The sequence below is a fragment of the Colius striatus genome, chromosome 5 (assembly GCF_028858725.1).
Source record: "Colius striatus isolate bColStr4 chromosome 5, bColStr4.1.hap1, whole genome shotgun sequence".
NCBI classification, from domain to species: Eukaryota; Metazoa; Chordata; class Aves; order Coliiformes; family Coliidae; genus Colius; species Colius striatus.
In genome coordinates, this window is record NC_084763.1 from 37,594,657 (window position 1) to 37,619,212 (window position 24,556).

General features: G+C 40.5%; 1 protein-coding gene across 4 annotated transcripts in view; it reads left to right on the forward strand.

Annotated features, from left to right (window-relative positions):
* Positions 1–6,397: 6,397 nt before the first annotated feature.
* Positions 6,398–24,556, forward strand: part of CTDSPL (CTD small phosphatase like) — an 86,878-nt gene continuing 68,719 nt past the window's right edge. For 2 of the 4 annotated variants that reach the window (XM_061997314.1, XM_061997315.1), the window contains exon 1: positions 6,398–6,900. In XM_061997314.1, the coding sequence (XP_061853298.1) occupies positions 6,825–6,900 (76 nt within the window). In that variant the 5' untranslated portion in view covers positions 6,398–6,824. The remainder of the gene's footprint in view (positions 6,901–24,556) is intronic. The other 2 variants (XM_061997316.1, XM_061997317.1) reach the window with 1 other exon arrangement.

The following is a 24,556-nucleotide window of genomic DNA, read 5'->3' on the forward strand; positions in this document are numbered from 1 at the left end:
AAAACCAGGACCTTCTCACAGCTCATCAGCTGGTTCCCTCAGAATTGATAGACAAATACCTTCCCAAATACATTAGACAAATACCTTACTGTGCTTAATGGGAAAACATAACCGTATCATTTATTAATTTAGCAATCCCAACATGTATCTATCAGTAAGAATGATACTTCTTGTCCTGTTTCAAGGAGGCAAATGTAGGTGACAACAGCTCTATCGGTCAACATCTCACTGAATCAGGTATTACATTAATATTTCCCACATTTGGGTGATCATATACTTTTAAGAATGTGTACCAGCAACTGAAATGAGAATTCAGAACATTTAGAAACATTTAAAAGTATGAACTTCTCAGAGTTATTGAAACATGATGTACCTACCCTATTTCCCTCAGAAGAAAGTCCAGTCAATTCATCAGATCACTTTCAAGTACTGTGAAGACACCCACCTGTGCTGGAGCACAAGGCAGAGCTCTAGTTATGGAGCCACTTCTTGGAAATCAGTTGGAACATTCGCAAATATAAATCACAGAGAAAAATCAATTACTTAGCTGTAGGGTCTCTGAAAGAATATCAAGAGCACAAAGTCAAAAGACAGAGAATGTCAGAGTTAAGATGCTTGTGACCTAGTCTGGAAAGGACAAGCTGCTGCACTTTATGCTATGCAGCCTCAGGGCAATGTGCAGTAACTGGTTATCCCAATGCCCTACAAAATCTACTCTCAGGCTGTCTACAGCTGCTATTAATAGGAGTTATAAACAGCCACGGAACCAGAACACGAGATTAGCTGTTATTGTATCTGTTTCACAGATAAACTATCTGACAACCAGTAAAACTGAAATGGAAACCGAGCCTCTACAGCCATATTAGTAGGAATGCTACAACAGGATACTGGGGAACACAGTGCTCACAATGGGTAACCAGATAAGGGCAAAGCCAATTCTTCTCCTATTCCACTGCTGTGCTCAAGTGAAACAGAAGTACAATCAAAAGTGAAGTCCTGTTACTGTTGCCACGTCTCTGCTGTGGTCCCGATAACACAGAATTCCTACTTCTCATCTCTGAACAAGAACAAAAAGTTATAGCATGCATGCAGTGTAAGACTGCAGATAGACAACCAGTGACACAACTTAAAGTTGCTGTTGTCTCCTAAATGGTTGTTTCTGGCTCTGTGGTATAGCTACAAGTAGTCTGAAAGATTCAGAGGAAGCCCTAATCTGTTTTATGCAAATTAATTTAAATAGTCACCTTGAGTCAGCTGGTTTTGACCGTGAGAGCTTTCTTACAAATGTCTCTGCTAGGTGAAATCTGGTGGCAGCTCACCTCCAGCTCCAAGACGTTGATGAGCACCTTAGGGCAGTAGCAGACTGTTTAAACATCACCATATGAAACAGAAAATGCAATTAGCATATCCAGTGAATAAGAGTCTTCACCAGTCTTTGAAAAGGCTGGAACATAGTTGCTTGCTAACAAAGAAAAAAAAGCAGGCTCTATTGCAAAGCTGTATCCTTTGCAATTAGGGAGGACTGGATATGTCACTTGTAGGTCACCAGGTGATGAGCTCCACAGAGCTCCCCATGCGTTGGTTACCAGTTAAATTCAACCCAGCTTCAAAATCACGGCTAGGCATTCTAATTATACGTTTGACTCATACTGGGTTGAGTGCTTTTCAGGCACCATTTCTCCTGTAGGTGTCTAGCATATAGCACAAGAGGGCCTCATCTTAGTCGGGTTCATCACTCAAAGTTTCTGGATTAGTAATTTGCTGTTGAACATAAATGTTAATAAAAAACTCATTTGCTTTCTCTTTGGCATTATTTTAACCCAAGCTAAGGACTCCCATTTTCTGCTACTACATGCACAGTGAAATGTCAAGGATAATTAAAAAGAAAAACTCAATGTTATTTTTATACTCTCCCCCAAAAATTATTTGAGGAGAAAGAAGGGAGACAATTTCTGTTAGTTTTTGGAACTAGGTTTCACAGATCTTTCTCGGCTTGACAGTACTACCGATTCCTCCCAAACAGCTCAGTCTGAAACAGACAACTCATAACGTTAAAGTTAGGTATAGTTACAGCTGACTGGAAAAAGGACTTAGAATGAAAATTGTTATGCAACCTCTACTTCACGACTTGCTGCCAGATCTGAAGATAATACCAAAAGTGGCCATTTTCTTCTGATCAATCTGGCACTCTTTTATCCTTCTATGGACTGACAAGAGTAATCTCTAAATGACAATTATTGCTCTGAGTTTTCCCATTTAATTTTCCATAGACAAATAAAGACACAAAATCTTTGGAATTCACTGCATTTGGTGAAATTGAAAGCAATCCAGTAAGTACCAGCTTAATAAGTTCTGATATGCACATATATTTCAACAGGGAATATATGATGCTTTATGTTGCTGAAAGCAGAGTCACTGCACACTTAATGCTCTACTGTTTTCTTATCAAAATCTCTTATGCCATATCAAATAGGTCACTGTGCTGAACTCACAGCTACATTTTAAGTTGACTGTGTTAACTTTATGAATGCATCATAAAATGGGAACTCCATAACTTGGTTTTACTGTTGCAATTTACCATTGTAATGGCGCTATTTAGGAAACAATGAATGAACTGCAATGAGATAATTAAGGAATAATCTCCATTACTTTGAAGTATACAAAGTAATAAACAGCTGCCAAAATTGATTAATAGCTGAAGTGAAGACATTTAATCAATCTAATAAACCATTCATTGCAAGAATATAGCAGCTTATACTAACGTAGACATTTATCTTACTGATATAAACTGCAGTATTTTCTTTTCTTAAGGGTGTAATACTATGAGACCTTGATTGTTCTTCCATTAAAGTCAAGGATAAAACTCCCATTGTGGGCCCAGGGTTAAGCCCTCACTGAGTTGATATCAATGAAAATAAATGCTTCCTTTTAATGTAGAATAGTTCTGCTAAAAAAAACCACATATGGGTGGGGTTTTTTCCCCATTATAAAACATCCTATGGCATTGAAAAGGGGACACGTTTCAGTGGCAAGGACGAATGTCAGGAGTTGTGACAAAAATCTGGATCTCCAACTAGCTTGTACTGCAATTTCCCACAAAGCATTGTTTTGTCTGTGCCTTCACTTCCATCTGTGACATAGAGATTAAACCATTCACTTCTTCCACGGGAATATTTAGTATTTAGTTCATGTAGCATATAAAGAAACCTAGATAGAAGATACTGTACCCACTTCAGTGTCTCTAAAGTGAAAGCACAAAGGAAGTAACATGGACTGCTCTTGATTCTGTTACACCCATCACATAATCGGTACAGGAATGAGAGAGAAGGGTGTGGGAGAGGCTGAACCACACACTCAGAGGAAGGGACCCATTTCCTATGTTACAGCAGTGCTGGCAGTACAAGTACAGCTGAGCTTCTTAAACCTCTGTTGTGCTTCCCACTGCCCTGCAAGAGCAAGGACCTTCCACAGCTCCTATCATGCCATCAGCATCCTGCTTTTCTGCTCTCCACTTTAGACTGGAGTGAGGGAGCCTGCATGATGGCAGCAAAGGGACAAGCACAGGGAGAGATGTCCCCTCCTGTTGTGTTCTCTCACACTACTTCCACTTTTTATCACCAAAATAGCAGTTCCCCCTCTAAGTAAGTACCAAATGCCTCAATAAGAGGAATAAGTAGCTAGCTGTTCAACTGGAGTTTTACAAGGTAAGTTGCAAAACCAATCTTACCAATATTTAAAATGTGCATAGCCCATTGGCTCAAGGTATCATATTTGTCAAGCCTTGTGAAACACGTTTTTCATCAGACAAGACATATCTCCTCATCCCTGCATAGAAAAGAGGCATTAGAGCACATGTTCTACTGCACACTATAATTGCCCTTTCGCTGCAAAGAAATGGAACATGTTTTTAGTGTTGGATGACGCTTGAACTTGCTCTGAAGCAAACCCTTTGTCTTAATGCTAGCAGGAAACTACTTTGCTTTTATCCAAATATAAATATTGATATAGAAACTCATACCAAATAATAACAGAGGTATGAATTCATTGTTTAAGCAAAAGCTTCTATGCAAATTAACCCTCAAATAATGAAAAATGCCTCCAGTGCCTGGGCAGGTAAAAGATCAAGCACTCACTGGGTTATAGCATAACCACTGCTGTGATAAAGCTTCATAATAGCTTAGGAGCAGGAGCTCTCAACCTTTACAAGTAGTAATTCCATCAGCCAGCTTGCACTAACTGCTATTCATCTGTGCCCAATCTAACCTGTAAGGGACTGTTTGCAACTGCAAGACTCCTGTCTTGAGAAGCCAAAGCTAAATAACAGGTTGAAACTTGCACAATTGGATGCAATGCAAGCAGTGGCACTGCACTCATTCCCTGTGCAAGTGTTTGTCATAAGAGCAAGATGGGCAAACCTAAAATACAAGTCTCAGAAACCTGCAATACTGGTATCTCTGCATGTACTGCTGTTTAGGGAGTGTTAGTTTTGTGAGAGAAAACACAGCTAGATTTTTAACAACTTTTCCTACACTCAAATGCAGCAATTTGAAGACTCACAGCAAGACATTCAAATGTGTTGAGTGAAACAAGGCTCTAGAGCTTTTTCCCCAGAAACGAGATGTGGCACTAATGTAGATTAGAAATTCCTCAAGGCTGGGCAGATAGTCTCCCTTTACAGCAAAGCACTCTGACAAGAACAGCTGCTTGCTGTTGCTGGAATGAAACATAATGGCCATTTCTGCAACTTAGTTTGGCAGTTGAAATGCTGTGCTTTTGCTACTGTCAAGCAAAACTAGTCACACTTAGATATCTATTTTTTTGAGGGCTTTTTTCTTCTAAAAATGCACCTAGGTATTGGCTTTCTCTTTTAGAGAATAAGAAAAAAACCAAAAGTGTTGTAACCAATATTACTAAAATTCATGTTGCCTAGGTCAATGTTACAGCTACAGAAGGATTTTCCCCAAACGGTTAATGGAATTTAAAACAATACTGTCCTTTCTGTAGCAAGGTTGCAATAACGGGTTTTTTGTTTTTCTGAGAGAGAAAGGAGGTTGCAATTCCTTGTTTACATTAAAAACATCACCATGCTTTCTGAAAGGTTTTCTCTTGATTTTACATTCTGACAGCCACATAGAAGAGCCATTACTTCGGGTGAGCTCCCTCACCTGCCTCTGCCACCCAGAAGGACCAAGACCCTGGCTAAGGGCAGGTACTTAGGAGGGCTGGAGGAGCAGCACACACCATATGCAGCCTGATGCACTCACTAACAAGAGCATGAGGAATTCCTGGGGGGTCAGACCTGTCTTTTAAGATGCTTTAGAAAAAAACCCCAAAAACACTAAAAGAGAGTATTTTCTCTTAGAGATGCTGTCAAAGCTGCCCTCAGCACCTTCTAGTTACAAACTGGCCTCTAAAAACCACTTCAGGGCTACCTGTAAAAATATTTCACTCCCCCTGGACACATATCCCCACGCTCAGGAGAGTTTTATCCGCTGTTGAAGCAAACCAGGCCCCGCTCAGCCCAGCACTGGCGCAGGACAGCCCTGAGGAGGGAAATGGCGCTCAAAACCCTTTCCCGCCTCCGCGCGGCCCCACAAAACCCAGGCGGCCCTCAACACGCAGACGACCCCCGCCCCGCCCCCGCCGCAAATGAGCGTTGGCCCCGCCCCTCAAACCCGCTCCCTCCCCGCGGCGGAGAGAAAAGCCTTTTGTACGCAATTACAATGGCGGCCTCCCCTGCCCCCACCCCTCCCCAACCGCCGGCGCGCCGGCTCCGAGAGTGCCTCGCCCCGCCCCCGCCGTGGCCACACCGCCCCCCGCTTCAGCTCCGCCCCCTTGTTTACCGCGCAGCGGGGCCCGGGCGCTGCCCGCTCCCCGCCTCCATGTTGGAGCGTCCCGCGGCGCGGGGGCGGAGCGGGGCGGGGCGCGGGCCGTGCCGGGCGGGCTGACAGGCTGCGAGCGCGGCGGCGGAGGCGACGGCGGGTGGCTGTGGCGCAGCGTGGGGAGCGCGGCCGGAGCGCACAGCGCTGCTTGCTCGGCTCGGCCCCTTTCCCCTCGCACCGTGATTCCCTCCTCGCTCGCGCACGGCAGCGGCGGCCCGTGACCCGGGAACGAAAGGGGGGGGGAGGAGGCGGAGGGGGCGGCCCGGCATTGCTTCGCCGAGCCCGCAGTGCTAGTCGCGGGAAGGGGAGGGAGGGCTGGGGCGGAGGTGTGAGGGGGGGCCGGGGCTGGGGAAGTAGGGGGTGGGCACGGGGATGAGATAAGCGCGGAAGAGGGCGGTGGCGGCGGGGGGGTATGTAGGGAGCGGGGAGCTGTGCCGGGGGACGCGCTCGGGGGAGGCCCCGCGGGGCGGCTCGGGTGGATGCGGGGGGCGGTGTGAGGCGGGGGCTCGCCGCGGGGGGAGGCGCGGAGGGCCGGGGGCACTTCCCCCGCCTCGGGAGGCGGTGGCGGCTCCGGCGGGGAAACGTTGCGGAGGGCTTTCCGGAAGGGTGAATTGGAATAAATCTGAATTTTTTTAAAGGGGGGGGGTTGATTCGCCTCCCCCCACTCCTCCGTGAAGAATTGGCGCCTGGAGGAGGCGGCCGTGGCAGCACTACCGGAGGGGCCCCTGTGCGCGGTGCTTCCCACTTCACCCCCCCCCCCCCCCCCCCCGCCTTCACTCCTGGAGGAGTTAGGGTTTTTGTTTGTTCGCTTGGATTTTTTTTTCTTTTTTTAAATACAAATCCGCATATTGATTTTTAAACAAACAAACACCACCCCCCCTTCCCCGCAAACAAGCCTGCCTCTGGGAGGGAAATAGCCAGGTGGAATCTCACTCTGTTTCCATGGACAACCCGTCCATTATCACCCAGGTGACTAACCCCAAAGAGGAAGAGATCCTGTCCTGCACTCAGGATAAAGGTGAGCTGCCTTCTCTCTTTCTACATATTGTGGTGTTGGGTTAATTTTTTGTCTTCTGGAAATCGAAGCTCAAAAATGCACGTAGTAATAACTTGCATTCTTCACCCACTGTATAATCCTCTCTAGGCTGCTGGGAATAGAGGAGGGCTTTTTGGGATTGGGTTTTGAGGGTTTTTTTTTTTTTTTGTGGGCTGAAGGTATTTGCATGAAAGTCTCTGAAACGCCTTGCTGGATACAGCTGAGAACTTGTCACAGTGTTTAAATACTGAGTTTAATCAGTAGTTATTTAAATCACTTTGCAATTAGTGCCAAGCTTCAGGGAAAGGATGCCTGTGCTGGGTACGTTGAAAGGTTTTGAAGTCTCAGCTTTAAAGAATTCGCTTTCACACACACACACGCACCCCGCCCCAGTATTTTGGATAAAAAGTGATTCCTAATTTCTCTCTGCCTTCTTGTATTTCTCTGTACCTTGTGTTTATGAATCTCTAGCTTTCACATTTGTTACTGGAAGAGAGTTTTATGTCTCAGAGAGAAACATGGGCTACTTTTAAAAGCTGTCTCTATTTACTCTGTAGATAAATAGTTGTTGCTTGCACAAGGCATCACAGTTTGTGTTTAAAATAAGATTGATTAATCCATCCTGGTCAAAGGAGCTGCTTCTCAGAAGTTGAGATGTTGATGATTGCCCTTAACCTCGTTTCCTTCTGTAGTATTGGAGGGGTCTTGGGCTGTAAGTGGTGATAAGAAAGGTACTGGCAAGCATCAGAGTTCAGGTTCTGCAGAGCTTTCTGTGATTGCTCACAGAATTTGGATGTTGAGTTTATGCTTTGTTACAGACAATGCTGTTAAGAAGGAGAGAAAGGACACGAATTAGAAATAGTGTGTGGCAGTGTTCTCTGGTAAGGGACCTTCAAGTCTAGAAATGATAGATTGCTCCTAAATTACACCTTTCGTGTCCAGAAAGCTTCCATTTTTGTGTGGTTCAAATAATGAGGGGTCCTGTACTGATGGAGAGGTTGCTCCTTGTTACTTTCAGATGAAAGACTATACATGACATTTCTTGCCTTCTTTTATCAGTGCAGACTGCAAAAGAAGTATGGAGGTAAAAAAGCTGTGAGGTTAAGGAGTGTTTGAACAAAAAGTGGGGATTTTTTGTTCATTGTAGGAGTGCTCATGTAACTTTCTTTAGGTCATACCACTTATGAAGTGAGGCCTTGTTTGTCTCAGGGATTTTGGATGTTTTCCTCCATTATGGCAACGTTTACCATGGGGTATCTACAATAAATAAGGTGCTGGTACTCTTCCCAGGTTGTCTCCTAAAACCTAGTTTGGAGTAAACTTACATGATACTATGCTCAGATGTTGTGGTCTTAGTGGCCTATATTGTAAGAATTGTACTGTAAGAATTTCATTAATATTGTAGCAGATGGTTGAAATTTTAGTGAAAAAAAAAAAACAACCCAAACTAAAACCAAACAAACAAAAAGGCATTTGAGACAAGCAGAGGAAAATTTGACAGCTTAAAAGTAGACATCCACATCAAACAAATGTCTTCAGAGTCCTCAGTACAGTGAAAGTATGCATATAACTTGCATAACTATGCAGTAACTTGCATAATATGCATTGTGTTCTTGCTATTGGTTTGTCTTTGGCAGAAAATCACTATGGTATTAATTGCATAGCAGAGGCTTTCTAGGCTGTATGTTGTCAAGGGTGGACTGGGCGAAAAGTGGAAGGAGGGGTACTTGGAGTCTGAGAGAAGAGCGTGATCTTAATACAGTGGGTGGATTAACGTTTTTTCTGGGGTTTTTTCTTTTTTTTTTTAAGTGTGGTTAAAGTGCATGTTTTAGATCCACTGTGTGCTCTCTGGTGAGACTCTAAACTTTGCCAGAGCAACTTTTGCAGAAGGAGAATTGCAGATCTGTCTGTCTCGGGCTCTGGAAGGAGAGTGCTACTTGCTTCCACCTCTTCCACTACAGGTTTACCCACTGCTGGAGGTATAGAGCTTGTGAAAACCCGTTGCGCTACCTACCTTCCTCATGTGCCGTCAGCCAATTTTCTGTTAGATTTCTTACCAGTTTTAGCAAAGCCTTTGGGTCCAGTGAGCTATGAGAGAGCCAAAAGCTCAAATCGTGAATACAGATAAATTCTTTAGTGGGAGACTGATGCTAAAAGTGAGTCTTTGCTGCTAATTCAGAGTGAAATGAATTTATGGGTACAAAATGGCTAACATATGTTAAAGCATAATGAATTAAATCTTTATTTAATGAATTCAAGAATCACCTGAGCCTATCTTCTGAAGCTTTGTCATGCAGTGAACTACAACAGCACTGTAGTGTATGAGCAAAGGCTGTGCAGTTTAATGAAAACCTGCTTTTTTTTTCTTCTGAGTTTAGCGTTTGACCACAGAAATATGTTCCAGGAAAGTCAGTGGCATATCGTCGCTTTGGGAGTCAGGGTTCTCTTAGGGTTTTGGGGATCTTTTGTTGGTGTTTCTCATGGGGGGGGGGAGTGGGAAATAATGTTGTTGAAGAGTTTTACAGTAGCTGAGCAACTGCTAAATAATGTAAGTGTGTACTTTCAAGTGTTTGGGTTTTTTCCAAGATTTTTTTTAAGCTTTTAATCAGCTGTGAGTCCAGCATTTACCTTGATTTATTTTGTTTTAAAGTGTATTTATGTTTTAAAAGGAGCCTGGCGTGCAGTATACGCTTATGCTCAATTTTCTTGTGTGAGGGAGCATGATTGGCCAGAAACAGAGGTATTCTCTTGACATGGGGCAGTTATGTTTTTAGGTAAATATTGTATATTAAAAATACCTGAATATTTTCATGTTAATCCAGATGTATTAAAAATTAGCTTTTGAGATAAGTAAAGCTGTGACAAGCTAAAGAAGAGCCTATTAATACCAAGATGGAATTATTAAAGTTTATTTTTAACAAATAGTTTACAGAGGTGGAAAAACCCAGATCTTGAGCATGAGCCATTCCCTAATTTGTTGCCACATGGTGGTGCACTGTGTTTAGTTGTCTGTCAAAACGAAAACTGAGCATGGAAAGTTTCTACAATCATATTTTTTTTATTGTTATCATGTTTATTCTGAAATGCTTGTGGTGTTCCTGCTTCTGGAGAATTTTTGTCCCTATCTATATTGTTAAATTAGTTCCGGGAAATAGGAACTTAATGCTCTCTCAATTGCAAGTGATACATAGGTGATTAAAAATACGTCGAGCACTAAATTAATGGAGAATTGAATTGTCTGTTGTTTTCTTAATTAACAAAAATGCTGTTTGCAGAAATAATTTATGTTGTAGTTATTTAGCACTTCTGGAAAGTGGAAGTATTAACAAGGTTTGTAACTTTAAATTAAAGTGGAGACATAAATATGTGAAGAGGAGTTTGTTATGTTGGTGAGAAGTGCAAGGAACTAAGGATAAAAACTACACAGAAATTAAAATCTGAATCTTCATATAATCAGTTCTACAACTAACTGCTTATTTTAGAAAGAAAGAGTGAATTCTTATTAGTTGAACAATGACCTGTAACGTAAAACCTATACAGTTGAAGCTATAAAAAACAGCACGATGCTGACAAGTCTTTGCACTGAGCATTAACAGAGCGTGATCCTGGGTTGGCATTCAGTCCACAGAAGTGAATTTCACTTGTTTACCTCCGTGCTTTAATTTGATACTCATAACTGATGTGAATTCTTGTCTGTTTCTCTGTGCCAGGTTAAGTAGTAGCATAATAATAGTCCAGTCTTCCTTCAGGCACTGAATCCTTCAGGCTATGCTGATGTGTTTTCTCTCTTCAGATATGTCTTTCCTGACTTGTATAAAATTTATCTGTCAGCTGCACACTTATTTTTATTTATTTAGAGTACCTGAGTGGTTTTGTGTTCATGCAGAAGTATATTTTCTTCTGCAATAAATTATTTGGAAAAGATTTGTGGTGGAACTGAAGTCATTATAATATTTTTTTAATGAAGAGTGTAATTTCCCAAGGATGTTTTCAAGTAGGCAGACTTTTTTGCCTTCGTTGCTTCCAAGTAAAATTGGAAAAAGAGCAGTGAGACAGTATTCAGTATAATTTAAAGTACAAGTCCTTAAGACCTCAAGTTAAGACAAAATAAATGTCTTTAATAGCATCTTCAATAAAAAGCATCTTGAAAACACATTAAAACATTTCAAATGTGCTGCTTTTTCGCCATGACATCATCAGATTTCAGAATACTCAAACCTTTAAACATACATTAATGTTCCTGAGACATTGTCTGAACAAATTCTTAAAATACTAACTTCAGAATTTTAACTTTCAAGTAATATTAAACTAAAACCCAGAAGAGATATTTGGAAACCTCTCCAGCACTACATTGGAATGTGAATCGCTTGCAGAGGGTAAAATTTTAAATCATTAACTAATGACATAGTTGTTACATGAAACCAGAATAACTATACAGTAGGTTTTATGTTCCAGGGCAACTGTAGTAACCTGTAGTAACCCCAGATTTGATTTAAGCTAAGCAGTTAAGCTGAAATGTGCTGCCTGTAACGTGAGTGATAATTTGCATTTATATCTAATATTCAGTCTGTGTCTGTAAGCAGCAGCATTATGATTTCTTTGTAGTGCATGTCATCTTAAATTCGTATTTGTTTAAGTGCAACGATTTACTGAAGTGTTCAGAAGTTTAACATGCCTTAAAACAACCAGAGTTGACCTACATTTTGTAAACTCAATATTCAGAAATGCAAATAATGTGTTCTGAGATAATCGCTGGAAAGCAGTGTGATTGATACTAGACTTGATGTTTCAGAATTTAATCTCAGCGTTGCAAAGAAGCCCCTGGATCATGGGTCTATGATTGTTTCTTGGAAGTGATGCAAAACTAAAATGCTGAGAAAGTGAAAGCTAAGAGAAGTGAAACTCTCTTGCTCTTTGCCTGGTAAATAGGTTTAACTGCAGGAAGCTTTATTTTTCCGTCATGGAACATGAGTTTTACTATCTTGTGAAACTTATCACTCACACACAAAAACAATTACAAAACAGTTCTAGCCCACTGCTTTTGTATATGTAAAATCTTAAATATTGACTCTGTAAGCAAGTGTGCCTTTGCTCTGTGATAAATTTTGAGTTGGAAGAGTTGTTGGCAGTGGCCACTGTGGTTGGTGCTCAATATTACATTTTCCATTAAAAATCATGTTACAGGCAATCCTAGGCTTGGAAATCTTAACTTGAGGAGTGAATTTGTCCATTATACAACCCTACCCAATGCAGAATTTTAGATTAGTTACTTTGGATTATATTTGAAATGTTTCTGTACATAAGATTGATTATTTTCCTTTAAAAAAAAGTTACGAAAAGCAAAGATAGGTCTGACTCTCTACACTTCTTAGTAGGTTTTTACCTGCTGTGTGGGCCAGTAGAGGAAGATGGGGCTTATCCCTCCTCCTCTTCCTTGCTTGAGGGATAAAAGTTAGGCATGTGGATGTATGTAGAACCAGGAAGGTGAAGAGTGTTCTGGCCTACTTAGGAGACAGAGAAGAGGGTTTGAAGTCATGTGTCTTGTGGGCTGCTGGGCACACGTGAGGTCTGATAGTGGGACAGGGAATAGGTTTAGTGTCTACTACAGGCTCCTGACCTGCTCTGACCCCATCCATCCTCTTACTGCGCCTGGGCAGTAAGTACTCTGGTGATGAAGTCAGTGGTTCTCTGTCCACCCAGTTGAGTGGCTGTGTGTGTTTGCTTAACTCAGTTCATAACTGTATCCAGAAAGGGATATGAGTCTTCCAAGCTGAAGTAAGAAATCAGCTGATGGAGCTAATGAACAAGACTACCTTAGATGTTTAAAAGCCACACCTGGATTGCTAGTGAGGATTCTGTACCATTTGATTCCTCTCATCAGTGGAGAGCTGTCTGGAAAAATCTCACCAAAACACTCAGAGACATCTCAGAAGTCTCTATGTGTCTGTTCTGTTTAATGGTAAGCTGCATTTCAGTGCTCATCTTTCTGGTCAGGAGACTCATATAAGATGACATGGTTGGTATCAGTGAACTTAAATGTTTGGCTTCCAGAGCTTTTTGTGAGGCACCATGGGCAGGTACAGATACCTTTTGTGCTGGAATGTAGTCAGCGAGTTTTAACAGTTTCACATTGGAAATGTTTATCTTCTATGAATTCTGCCTTTGAGAGCAGCTTGCTTTATTTTTACTTGGGAGGTAATTATTGAAGTGGACAGAGATGTGACAAATACAGAAGTTGTAAGTGCTATTCAAATAAATCAAAGTTCCATGTGGTATACTGGGGTATACTTTTGTCCTTTTTTATATTTCTAGAATCTTCACTGAAAGATAATAAAGACAAAATGAGTCCTATATAGTCCAGTCCTTTCAATGCCAGGTATTAATGTATAACGTAGATACTAGAGGTAGAAATACTAGCTGTAGCTGTAAATGAGATGAGAAAGGTCTGTACATGGTGTTGGGCCTGTGTAAAGTTTCTAGGCATTATTCAGTATGTTATCAAAATAAGCACTTGCATGAAAGTGTCCCATCTTGTTTCTTTGTACAGTGTAACAAAGCAATTTGTAAAAAAGGAAAACCCCATTATTAGAAGTGATCGGCTGTGCTAGGAAAGAGAATACTGGTATCTAGAAAATTTACTGTGAGTTAAATCTGAGTTAATATATGGTAGACTTGGATTTTTTTTAGATGAGGTCTTATTTTCTTTTATTTTTTTTGTGAGAAACAAGTATTACTCTCTTCTGAGTGTTTACAAGTATATTTAAAATGTGACTGGGACAAATAGGATACTGCAGGACCTACTTTGTACTGAGGAGCAAACCCAAATGAAGGATGCCTGATCTGTGAAGGCCCATGGTGTATATAACTTTTAAAATGTTTATAAGCATTTGACATAGTTTTGTAGGAGGTAAGTATTTCATGAAGGTCAACCTGAAGTTGTAGTTTGTGTGGTGATGGTTTTATTTAAAGTCAAGTCATCTCTTGTAAATCTTAGGGGCTGGAAAGGACCTCAAAAGATCATCCAGTCCAACCCCCCTGCTAGAGCAGGACTACCTAGAGTAGGTCACACAGGACCTTGTCCAGGTAGGTTTTGAAAGTCTCCAGAGGAGACTCCACAACCCTCCCATGGCAGCCTGTTCCAGTGTTCCGTCACTACCACAGTGAAGAAGTTTTTCTTTATGTTTCATTAGAACCTCTTATGTTCCAGTTTGTACCCATTGCCCATTGTCCCACTGTTGGACGTCACTGAGAAGATCCTGGTTCCATCCTCCTGACACCTGCCCTTTACAAATTTGTAAACACTAATGAGGTCACCCCTCAGGCTCTTCTTCTCCAAGCTGAAGAGCCCTAGCTCCCTCAGCCTTTCATCATAAGGCAGATGCTTCACTCCTTTCATCATCTTGGCACTGCGTTCCAGCAGCTCACTGTCCTTCTTGAACTAAGGGGCTCAGAACTGGACACAATATTCCAGATCTCATGAGGGTAGAGTAGAGGAGGAGAACCCCTCAACCTACTGCCCACAGCCCTTCTAATACACTCCAGGATGCTGTTGGCCTTCTTCGCCATAAGGGCACATTGCTGGGTCATGCTCATCCTAATGTCCACCAGGATCCCCAGGTCTCTTTCCCCTTGTCTCCTGTAATCAAAAGTAACATTTATTTGATGATTTACAAAGCTTGGTCATCTCCTTGGTGTATGGCACTCCTCTCCTGACCTTGGAGAGTCAGGGGGAGGAAGAGATGTGTCTCTAGCACTTGGGAATGAAGTCTGAGCCTCAGAGAATGTTTTCAGGTAGGTGGAATAATTTCTGCTGCGGTGAGTGCTATTACAATAAATACACATAGAAGAATCCAGGCCTGTTTCCTTGAATGGTAATAAAATATTTTTTTTTAAAGGTATGAATTTTGTACAGTGTTGTTCTGAGCATGCATTTAACATTGTGCATGCAGTGCTCCTTTATTGTATATACATGCCTGAATATTTACCTACTTATATTAGTTACCCATGAGTGCACAAATGGATGGCTGCTGGGGATCTAATTATCAGAAAGATTTGGTAAAGTTCAAAATGTTGGACATAGGTTTTAAGTTGTTTTGCAGTCCTAAGGTTTACTTGAACTATGAAGTTGGCAATTTTTCCTAGTGATAGCTGACATATTCTGCAGAGAAGTGGTCAACAGTGACACATTCCTAGAAGGTATTTAATAGTTTTTACTTGCTTCAGCCAAGCATGTTGAAAGATGTAATATTTATCACCTGGAGAGAAAGGAACTTTTTAAGATTGTAAAGGATCTCAATAAACCTTCACAAAAGCCTTATAAATTTTTAAAAATAGGCTTATGGGACTTCTTGTAAACTAAAACTAAATTAGTTAAAGATACATTGCATTCATCAAGTTGTTAAAGTATGAAGCAAAGCGTTTCAGGAAAAAACAGTGTAAGCATGTATTTTACAGGGACTTTTGGAGTGAAACTTTTACTTGGTGGGTGGTTTTGGTTTTCTTATTTTTTTTTATTTCTTTCCCTTGCTGTACTTTGCTTTCTTCCGTTTGCTCTTCTTATCATATGTTTGTGGATTGCAGCAACTGCCTCTTTGAACTCTGATGCTGAAGTTTAAGGGGCTCAGAAGTATTTGGCGTTGGTGGCTGTGCCTGTGGATAATTTGATATTAGAAGCTATAGTAAATGTGTGGGAGGTGGGATGATGCAGTGATGAGCAACCCTGGACCACACTGCATGGACAGATTGGCACTTGGCAAGTTGGCCAAAATGATATAGGACTTATAAGAAGTAATGTTCTCTGTTTCTTAATTCCCTGTTAAAATCTAGGCAGATAAAGATTTTCATCTTGTGACTGATACAGGATCACTACCACTGTTTGGCAACTTTGATTCTTAAAGCAAACACATTTATTTCTTCTCCATAACTAATCTTGAGTGAGTGTTTTGCTCTGTTTAATGGGAGGAGGGGCATGAAAAATTACTAGTAGAATAGAGTAAGTATGGCAGGGCTTTTTTGACAGTACAGCATGGCATCAGAATTAAAGGCAGAATATCTCATTTGAATAAAAGGAAGTATTTGCTCATGCATCAGATGGGTGACCTGCCTAACCCTTAGTGATAAAGTTGCCAAAATAGCTTACCTGGAAATTTCAAGACAGGATGAACTGACAGAAAATTGCATTTATTATAATAACAATAATCTTACAAAGTAATTAAAAAACAATATAATAAAGACACTGATCGTATTTCAGCATACAAGTTGTGTGTCATCAGTCAAGTAGGAGAAGGAAAGTACATAGTGACCAAGTTAACGTGTCAAGTATCTGTACTTCCATTTGTTGTGAACTCTCAGCAGCAGTTTTGCTGTGGTGGGTTATGTGTCCTGGAAGATGATTCCCTCCGCCAAGTCACTTGTTGGCCGTCTGCCAGTACTCATGACTTACGATATGAAGCTGATTTTGTTGAAAATGATTTTGGAGTTTTGGAAGTGAGTGGAGGGGAGGTTGTTTGTTGAGGAATTAAAAGGAAAAGAGCACTGAATGCAGTCCGCAGTGCAATTCATTTGCTAATTACACATTGACATAAATTGAAAAGAACCAGAAGGAGAAGGTTTACAATGCAACTTTAAAACAGTTTGCATCTATCTAGAGGTCTGTGCTTATCCACAAAGGAATGAGATTTTAAGTGGATTTGTTTAATCGGGTTTATTATGAGCATATAGTTGTGGGACTCCTTTTTTTCCCTCATATTTCAATGTCTTTCTGGAAGATTCCGTCTTGTGTTGAGATTAAAGACATCAAGGACTCAAGTATTGTCAAGTTTAATGGAGAATGATAGTGAAACCTAAAAACACTGAAGAAGTGTCCTTCTGCATTTTAGAGTGGATTGAATACATTAATCTTTTTGGCTCTAGATTATCATGATAAAACTGTCAGTTAAATGCAAACTCTGTCCTGAAATTCAAGTGTGTTTTGTTGGTTTTTTTTTTTTTACTCCCTTTAAGAAATGTGAAACACTTTAGCAAATTTTTGTTATCTGTATTGGATCAGCTGATAATAACTTAGATTCATTAACTAGTATAACTACAGAGAGTGTTCACTGTTAGTCATACAATAGTTTGGCTGTTTTGTTTGGGTTTTTTTCTATGAGTCTTTCAGAGTTGTTGGTACCCAGTATGTTACTCTACAGTTGCCACCATTCTTTCTTTAGGAAACATATCATGACAGGAGATAAGAATTTGAACAGAACTGGAAATTTTTGGAATAGGAATCTGTGTCTCATTCCTGTATGTACTTGCACTATTACTGCTCCACTTTGTAATAAATTACCTGTTTAGCTTCATTCTGGAAGAGGAGTGAGATCCAAGGGTGCAGAGTGTTTTTAAAAATGTCACTACCTCAGTTGTTTTGGTGGTGGTAGATTCATTTCAGTATCTTTAAATCAAGCAGTTGTCTGTCTTTAATGTGATAACTAAATACTGTTACTGTCTCATGTTAATAACTGTAATGTTATTAAAAGGATAAAAATGAGCTTTCAGACAAAACCTGCCCCAGATGGAAAAAACAGCTTCAATAGATTCCTCAGGGCCAGGTGTCCCTGGATCCATCAGTTAGGTACTGCTGCCATTAGCTGCAGAGTAGCACTCAGTAACTACAGTAATACATATCAAGAAAAGATGAGATCAGGAGATTTTGCTTTATAATTTCTGTTCAAAGTGTCCTTTCAGTAAATGTCCTACATAAAAAGAATGAAAAAGTGCCATTTCATTTTGCACTGAAGTGCAAAACTGAATGTTGACCTTGTGTTATTGTGGTTCATTCAAATTTACTTTCCACAGTGGTTGCGAATTCCTGTTGCAGCAGTTGGTTCTGAATCATCCACCCTCCAACCCAGAAGCATTTATTTCGCCAAAATCTGTTCAAATAACCCTTGAAATCTTATTAAACTGTGCAACACAAAAAAATAATTCTCCTGTGCTCTGAAAAGCAAAACACACCAACACTCACCCCCACCCCTCAAAAAGGAACCTAATGCTCAAAAAGTCTCCAAAACCAACCAGCCAACCAAAAAAAAAATCACAGTAATATTAGCAGGAATATCATCTGTGAAAACTGAAAATCTCAGAAGGCAACCTTGTAATGGTGCCCAGAAAAGCATAGCAGGACAGCGTTTAGCAAGGTGACCTGTCACTTAGTCCATACAGAACACATTTTTACTCCTTGAGAAAGTGGAGTGTTAGTGTAAGACAATATGCATTTGTTTCAGTAGTGTTTGTACAAAAACGCAGAGGTAACAATGGTTTTGTTTTGGAAATTTCTTCAGTAGGTACCAAAGGAAGATAAAATAGGCTGGACTGACTCATCGCAGAATATGCTGAAATAGTCTTAAATTGTTAAGATTGATCTTTGTTTGCCCTTAGTGCTATGGGTGAGAGGATGTTGGAACTCATTTAATTTTAAAAGTCCATAGGTAAAAGTTCACTTTTGTTTTTTTCCCCCTCAAACTGTGATGTACCTACTGCTTACTAGATGCTCGAGTCTTTTTTTTTTATTATTACTGTTCTTTGCTAAGGGTGTAAATTTGAAGTGAAATGTTTTATTGGCTGCTTTAAATTACTGGTTGGAATCAAGACAGAAAATCAAACCCAAAAATTTACAGTAATATTTTTAAACTCTTTTCAGGTAATTGTTATACCAATCCATACTACGTGGTTTTGAGAAAAACAAAACACCTCTGCACTTTCTGCCAGTTCTGGGCTCCCCAGCTCAAGAGGGATAGGGAACTGCTGGGCAGAGTCCAGCACAGGGCCACTAAGATGATCAGGGGACTGGAGCATCTTCCTTACGAGGAAAAGCTGTGGGGAATGGGGATGTTTAGACTGGAGGAGACTGCAGGGGGGTGCCATTAATATTTACAAATATCTAAATGGTGGATATCAGGAGGTTGGGACATCCCTTTTTTTCTCTTGTATCCAGTGACAGGACAATAGGTAACAGAAAGAAGCTGGAACACAAAAGTTCCATTTGAACATAAGAAAAGACTATTTTACTGTTGAGGTGAGGGAGCCCTGGTACAGGCTGCCCAGGCAGGGTGTGGAGTCTCCTCTGGAGGTTTTGAAAACCTGCCTGGATGTGTTCCTGTGTGACCTGATATATGTGAACCTGCATGAGCACAAGGGTTGGACTAAATAATCTCTAAAGGTCCCTTCCAACCCTACCGTTCTGTGATTCTGTAATTTTTTTTTTATTATTTTGAAGGTGATTTACAAAGTGCTATAGTAGGTGGTCTTTGTATGATTGACTTCAAGTAATAATTGTCTTTATCTTCTCTTCTGCTAATAAGGTCAGGAAAGATTCATGGTTTGAGTTTTGAACAACTAATAATTCTGACTGGAAAACAAGCTCACAGTTTTCACTTTTTAATAGCTGATTAGGTGATAGTCAGCTAGCTGGATGTTAGGAAGTATTTTACAGGTGTAAACAGGCTTTCTTGCATTAATTAGAACCATATGTGTACAGCAGCTGTGATTGAGAGTCTGTATCCTGTATTTTCAGTTAAATGGCTGATAAAATGTTGCAGTTTTGGAAATGACTACCAAGTCCAGTAGGCAGATATCTTAGAAAGCAGTTTTGCATTCTGTTTGCTTATACTTCTTACAAGAGACTTTTTATATGGACATGTAGTGACAGGATAAGCAGAAATGGCTCCAAACTGAAAGATGTAGATTAGATTTTAGGAAGAAGTTCCTACCTTTGAGGATGGTGAGACTGGAACAGTTTGCCCAGAGATGCTGTGGCTGCCCTATCTCTGGAAGTGTTGAAGGGCAGACTGGATGGGGCTTGGAGCAACCTGGTCTAGTGGAAGGTGTCCCTGCTCATGGCAGGGGGTTGGAACGAGTTGCTCTTTAAGGTCCTTTCCAACTCAGTCCATTCTATCATTCTACACAAAGTAAACAAACGTTTTATGAGGTTTAATGATCTTATTCTGTACAAGAATACACTATTATTTTTCTCATGTGATAAGGTGGCTGTTTGGACCTAATATTCAGAAAGACTTCTTAAAAAATATCAAGTTTTCTAAGTGTGAAAATACCTATAAATTCGTCTGTTTTCTTTGCAGAGTCTGGGTTAATTTTTCTGTAAATAGTTGCCTTGCAAGTTAAACAGTGGTAAAAGTGTGTTGAATAAGAGAGTTGAATATGAACACATAAAATTCTTGATTTCTGTTCTAGTGAAAAGGAGCAGATATTTGCTAGATATTTACTAGAGAAGTTGCTTTTTAATTCCTGAGGGAAAAGTTAAAACATGTCAACTGAATGGAAGACTTGGATGCTGAACCTAAAGATGCTTCTTTGGCAATGTTTGGGTAAAACTGACCACAAACACCCTTCCCTCTGGAAAATATCACATCTATTCATATCACTTCCCAGAGGTTAAATGCAGCCCTTGGAACAGTCATAGGAAATAATACTAGTGTGCTTCTAAACCATGACCTGCCTTTTAGTCAAAGTGGCCAAATATGCCACTTTTCTTGGTTCCTAGGAGGACCACATATAATTACTCTTGCGCTGTGTGGAGACAGGAGGTGCCAGGAGATGTCTTAGGGCCCAACTGCTTGCTACCCATTGCTAACACCCCTCCCTGCTTGCTGAGTTGTTGGGATTTTTTTGCTATGTTTATTCACAAATACTGATGTGTTGATTTCAGACATTCAGTTCTTTTTTAGGAAAAGCTGACCCTGAGTTTTGTTGTCCCTCAGCTGAGGATGCATGACTGAGGTGTGCCCTTGTGGCCAAGAAGGCCAGTGGCATGCATCAAGGCTGCGTCAAGAAGAGTGTGAGCAGCAGGGCGAGGGAGGTTCTCCTTCCCCTCTACTTTGCCCTGGTGAGATATCATCTGGAGTACTGTGTCCAGTTCTGGGCTCCTCAGCTCAAGAGGGACAGGGAACTGCTGGAGATAGTCCAGCACAGAGCCACCAAGATGATCAGGGAACTGGAGCATCTTCCTTATGAGGAAAGGCTGCAGGAATTGGGGCTGTTTAATCTAGAGAAGAGGAGACTGAGGGGGGTATCTCATTAATATTTACAAGTGGTGGGTGTCAGGAGGTTGAGGCATCACTTTTTTGTATTGTATCTAGCAACAGGACAAGGGGTAATGGGATGAAGCTGGAACACAAAAATTTCCATTTAAACATAAGAAAAAACTGTTTTACTGTTGAGGTGAGGGAGCCCTGGCACAGGCTGCCCAGGGAGGGTGTGGAGTCTCCTTCCTTGGAGGTCTTCAAAATCTGCCTGGACATGTTCCTGTGTGACCTTATCTGGGTGGACCTGCTTCTGCAGGAGGTGGGACTAGATGACCTCTAAAGGTCCCTTCCAACCCCTGCCATTGTGTGATTCTATGAAAGGGATGGTGTGCAGCTCATCTTTGATACTGTTGTTTTGGCATTATTTCCTTAGAATCAAGGCTTTCTACCACTAGTATTTTAAGTATAGTCATTTGCTTTGCTTGAAGGAGTCCTAAATAGTGTAAAACTTAACATTTGTGGTAGAACTTCTTTAGTTGAGTACTCGAGCTACTGCTATCAGTGCTGGTAATGTTTTCATGTCTTAAAAATGGGGATGTTGCTGTACCTTTGCCAGGTGTTCAGGAACAGAATTTTCCTTCATTTGATTGATAAAGTTAGAGGTCAATGCATCTTCCATTTTGTTCAATGTGTTTGAATGTTTTTCAAATTTTGGGCTTTTTGGAGATGAAAAAAATCTTTGATCTTCAATAAAATTGGCTTTGTTTTGTGTGTATGTAAATAAGGTGAGTTCTTTAAGTAATGGGTGGAGGGAACACACTCACTTGTGGGATACAATTGATTGCACTGTTGTCAATGCTTTAGGATGACATGAATCGTTTCCTGGAGACTCCATTAACAGTAGAGGAAGTACGGACAATTTTTCACTGACCTCCCTGCTTGGCTATGTGCAGTCTGAATTTTGACATATTTTTTGTCATCAGCTCTGCACACTGCACATGCCTCACTGGTATTTGGCTGCTGTGAAATGTAACCAGGGATACGGATTTGCAGAGTCCCAGCGTTTATCTTTAGCTTCTCTTCAGAGAAGGAGGAGAAAAAGAGGGAAAACTTGGCAAAAAAAGATTCAGTGGTTGTTGGTGGTGTTCTGCTTCTCTAAGTTTAGCATTGTTGGGGGTGGTTGTTAAAACAGGCTTTCAGATTTTTAAATCCACTGTTCTGAGAAGTGTTAGATAATGTGGTGCTTCAGCATGCTGCAAGTCCAGCTATGCTGCAGCTTCCATAGCCAAAATGACCTTTCATCAGTAATTCACTAAAAATGGAAGAGGTTTTAAAACTTGCCATGTTGCAGACAAGAATTGCATGTTTGGTTGCTGATAAGGCAGCATATTTAGATTGCAGTTTATGACAGTTTCACATGTTATTGAAGTCATGTCACTTTAGTCCATAGAGGCAAACCTGATTTCGGCATCAGCAGGGGCTTATTGTTTTGCCACTGCAGAGAAACTTCTTGTGTCTGTTACACAACCAGGAGAACAATATAGAGGGTTATGGAAAGGCTGCATTATTCCAAGGGCCTTTCTGACGGTTTTCACAGTTTCTATAGGATACTAACAGATCTCTCATTGCAAATTGGGTGAAATAATTACCTCTTCTAATTTATTTTCTGATGGATTTTGTCAGCTGGCTTCCTGAGTGAGTACCACCAACAATTTTATATGCCTACTCTTCAGCATTTCCACAAAATCCGTTTAAATAAGTGTACTTGCAAGGTCACGATCCTTTGTGCAGTTATTTATAAAAGACTTTTCAGAGAAGCAGGGAACCAGAAGTTTCTTAGAGTCTCCAGCATTGAAGGGAAATCAGTTCTGAGTTATGGAAAGGGAAGGGGATTCACCTGGCATGGTTGCTAACGCTAGCTATAGAAGGAAATGGGATGCTGTTGTGGAAGGAAAGGGAGATATCATAGATGCATTAGTATTTTAAGTGGGGTTCTGGGTGGATTCATCGCATGCTACTTCATAGTCCAGGGTACTGCTAAGTGGGGAAAAAAAGAAGTCTAAAATGTGCATCCCATTAAAAGAGTTGATATCTTTTTATATTTGTATCCAGGAAGCATAAATTAACTGCTTTCACAGCAACGTTACATTTTCATACTCTTTAGAACTAAGCTTATATTTTTAAATAAATTTCATTTGACTTTAAGTGGTTTTGGTCTTGGCTTCAGGTTGCTCTCAGCAGTGGAGAAGAGATTGCAAAGCCTTCATAGAGCTGTGTGGCCATGCCTGGGATGGGGGGAGGTCTGGCCAGTACTCTGCTCCCAGGGCTTCCTGCGACCCATCTTCCTTCTATCGTGACCTTAAAGCTGTAATATTTTGGACTCTTGTCTCATTCCACAGGTACGCGTGGCTTGGCACCTGTACAGGATTTTGCTTGTTTGAGCTTAAGGTCTAGTCGAAGGGGAGGCATTTTAACACGAGTACTTGCTGTGCATTTTGAGTTGAGTTGAATTTACAGCCACCTTTAAACTTCTGCTCTGAAATTCTGCTTTAGGACCAGATTAAACCATTCTGTAAACTTGACTTTCTGCTCAGTGATATGATTGTAATGGTGCTGGTCTGTGATAAGAAGGATAAAATTTAGCTCGATGCTGGAGCGTGACACAGGAAGATTCATAGTGAAGGTTTGCAATTTAGTAAATAGTTACAAGGTGTTTAGCAATTAGTGAGATGCTAACTCTTCTCACCCTTTTTCTGTGATCAATGATTAGCAAGGTGGTATTTTATTTCCACCGGCAAGCTATGGCAATGCTCACTCTACCTTGACTACTCATGTCCCACAAAGTAATTTAAGGGAATAAGGATTCCTGAATAGTAACGATCTGGAAAAACAAAATAGGCTGATATTTCTGGGATACACAGAAAACTGAGGAAAAGGAGTATAAGGTAGTTACCATACAACTGGAGGCAAGATGGATGAAAGCTTTTAAAGAATTCAGTGTGATGTAAATATCAGCTGTAGAAAAAAAGTCACCTCTCAGATGTCACACAAGCACTTTTTAGGTTTTCTTTTACTTGGCAATATAATTTTTCAAGGTAAAAATACTAAGGTTTAATTTTCTGCTACAAAAAAGAATAGTTTCAACAAAAAGACTTATTGTTCATTGAAGACTGGCAGGCTAATGTTACAATAGGATTATTTTTTTTAAATAGTAATGTTTTTAACCCATGAACCGTATTTCAGCTATTGTAAATACTTGTGTATAATTAAATCACCAAGACTTAGTTGTTATGTATGTCTGCAGGAGCACAAACCATACATAGATTAGATGACAGTTTGTTTTTGTGATAGATGGTGTCCAGACTCAACACCAACAGTAATTCAGGTAGGGACATAATTTTTTTTTTTTTTTTTTTTTTTTTAAATTTTGTATCCAGTGACAGGACAAGGGGTAATGGAAAGAAACTGGAACACAAAAATTTCCATTTAAACATAAGGAAAAACTATTTAAATGCGAGGGTGACAGAGCCTTCAAAATATTCATCTTTACTCTGATAAGCTGTTACTAGTATTTACAACTGACACGACTTTTGTCTTTTCATTACCATGCTTCTCCA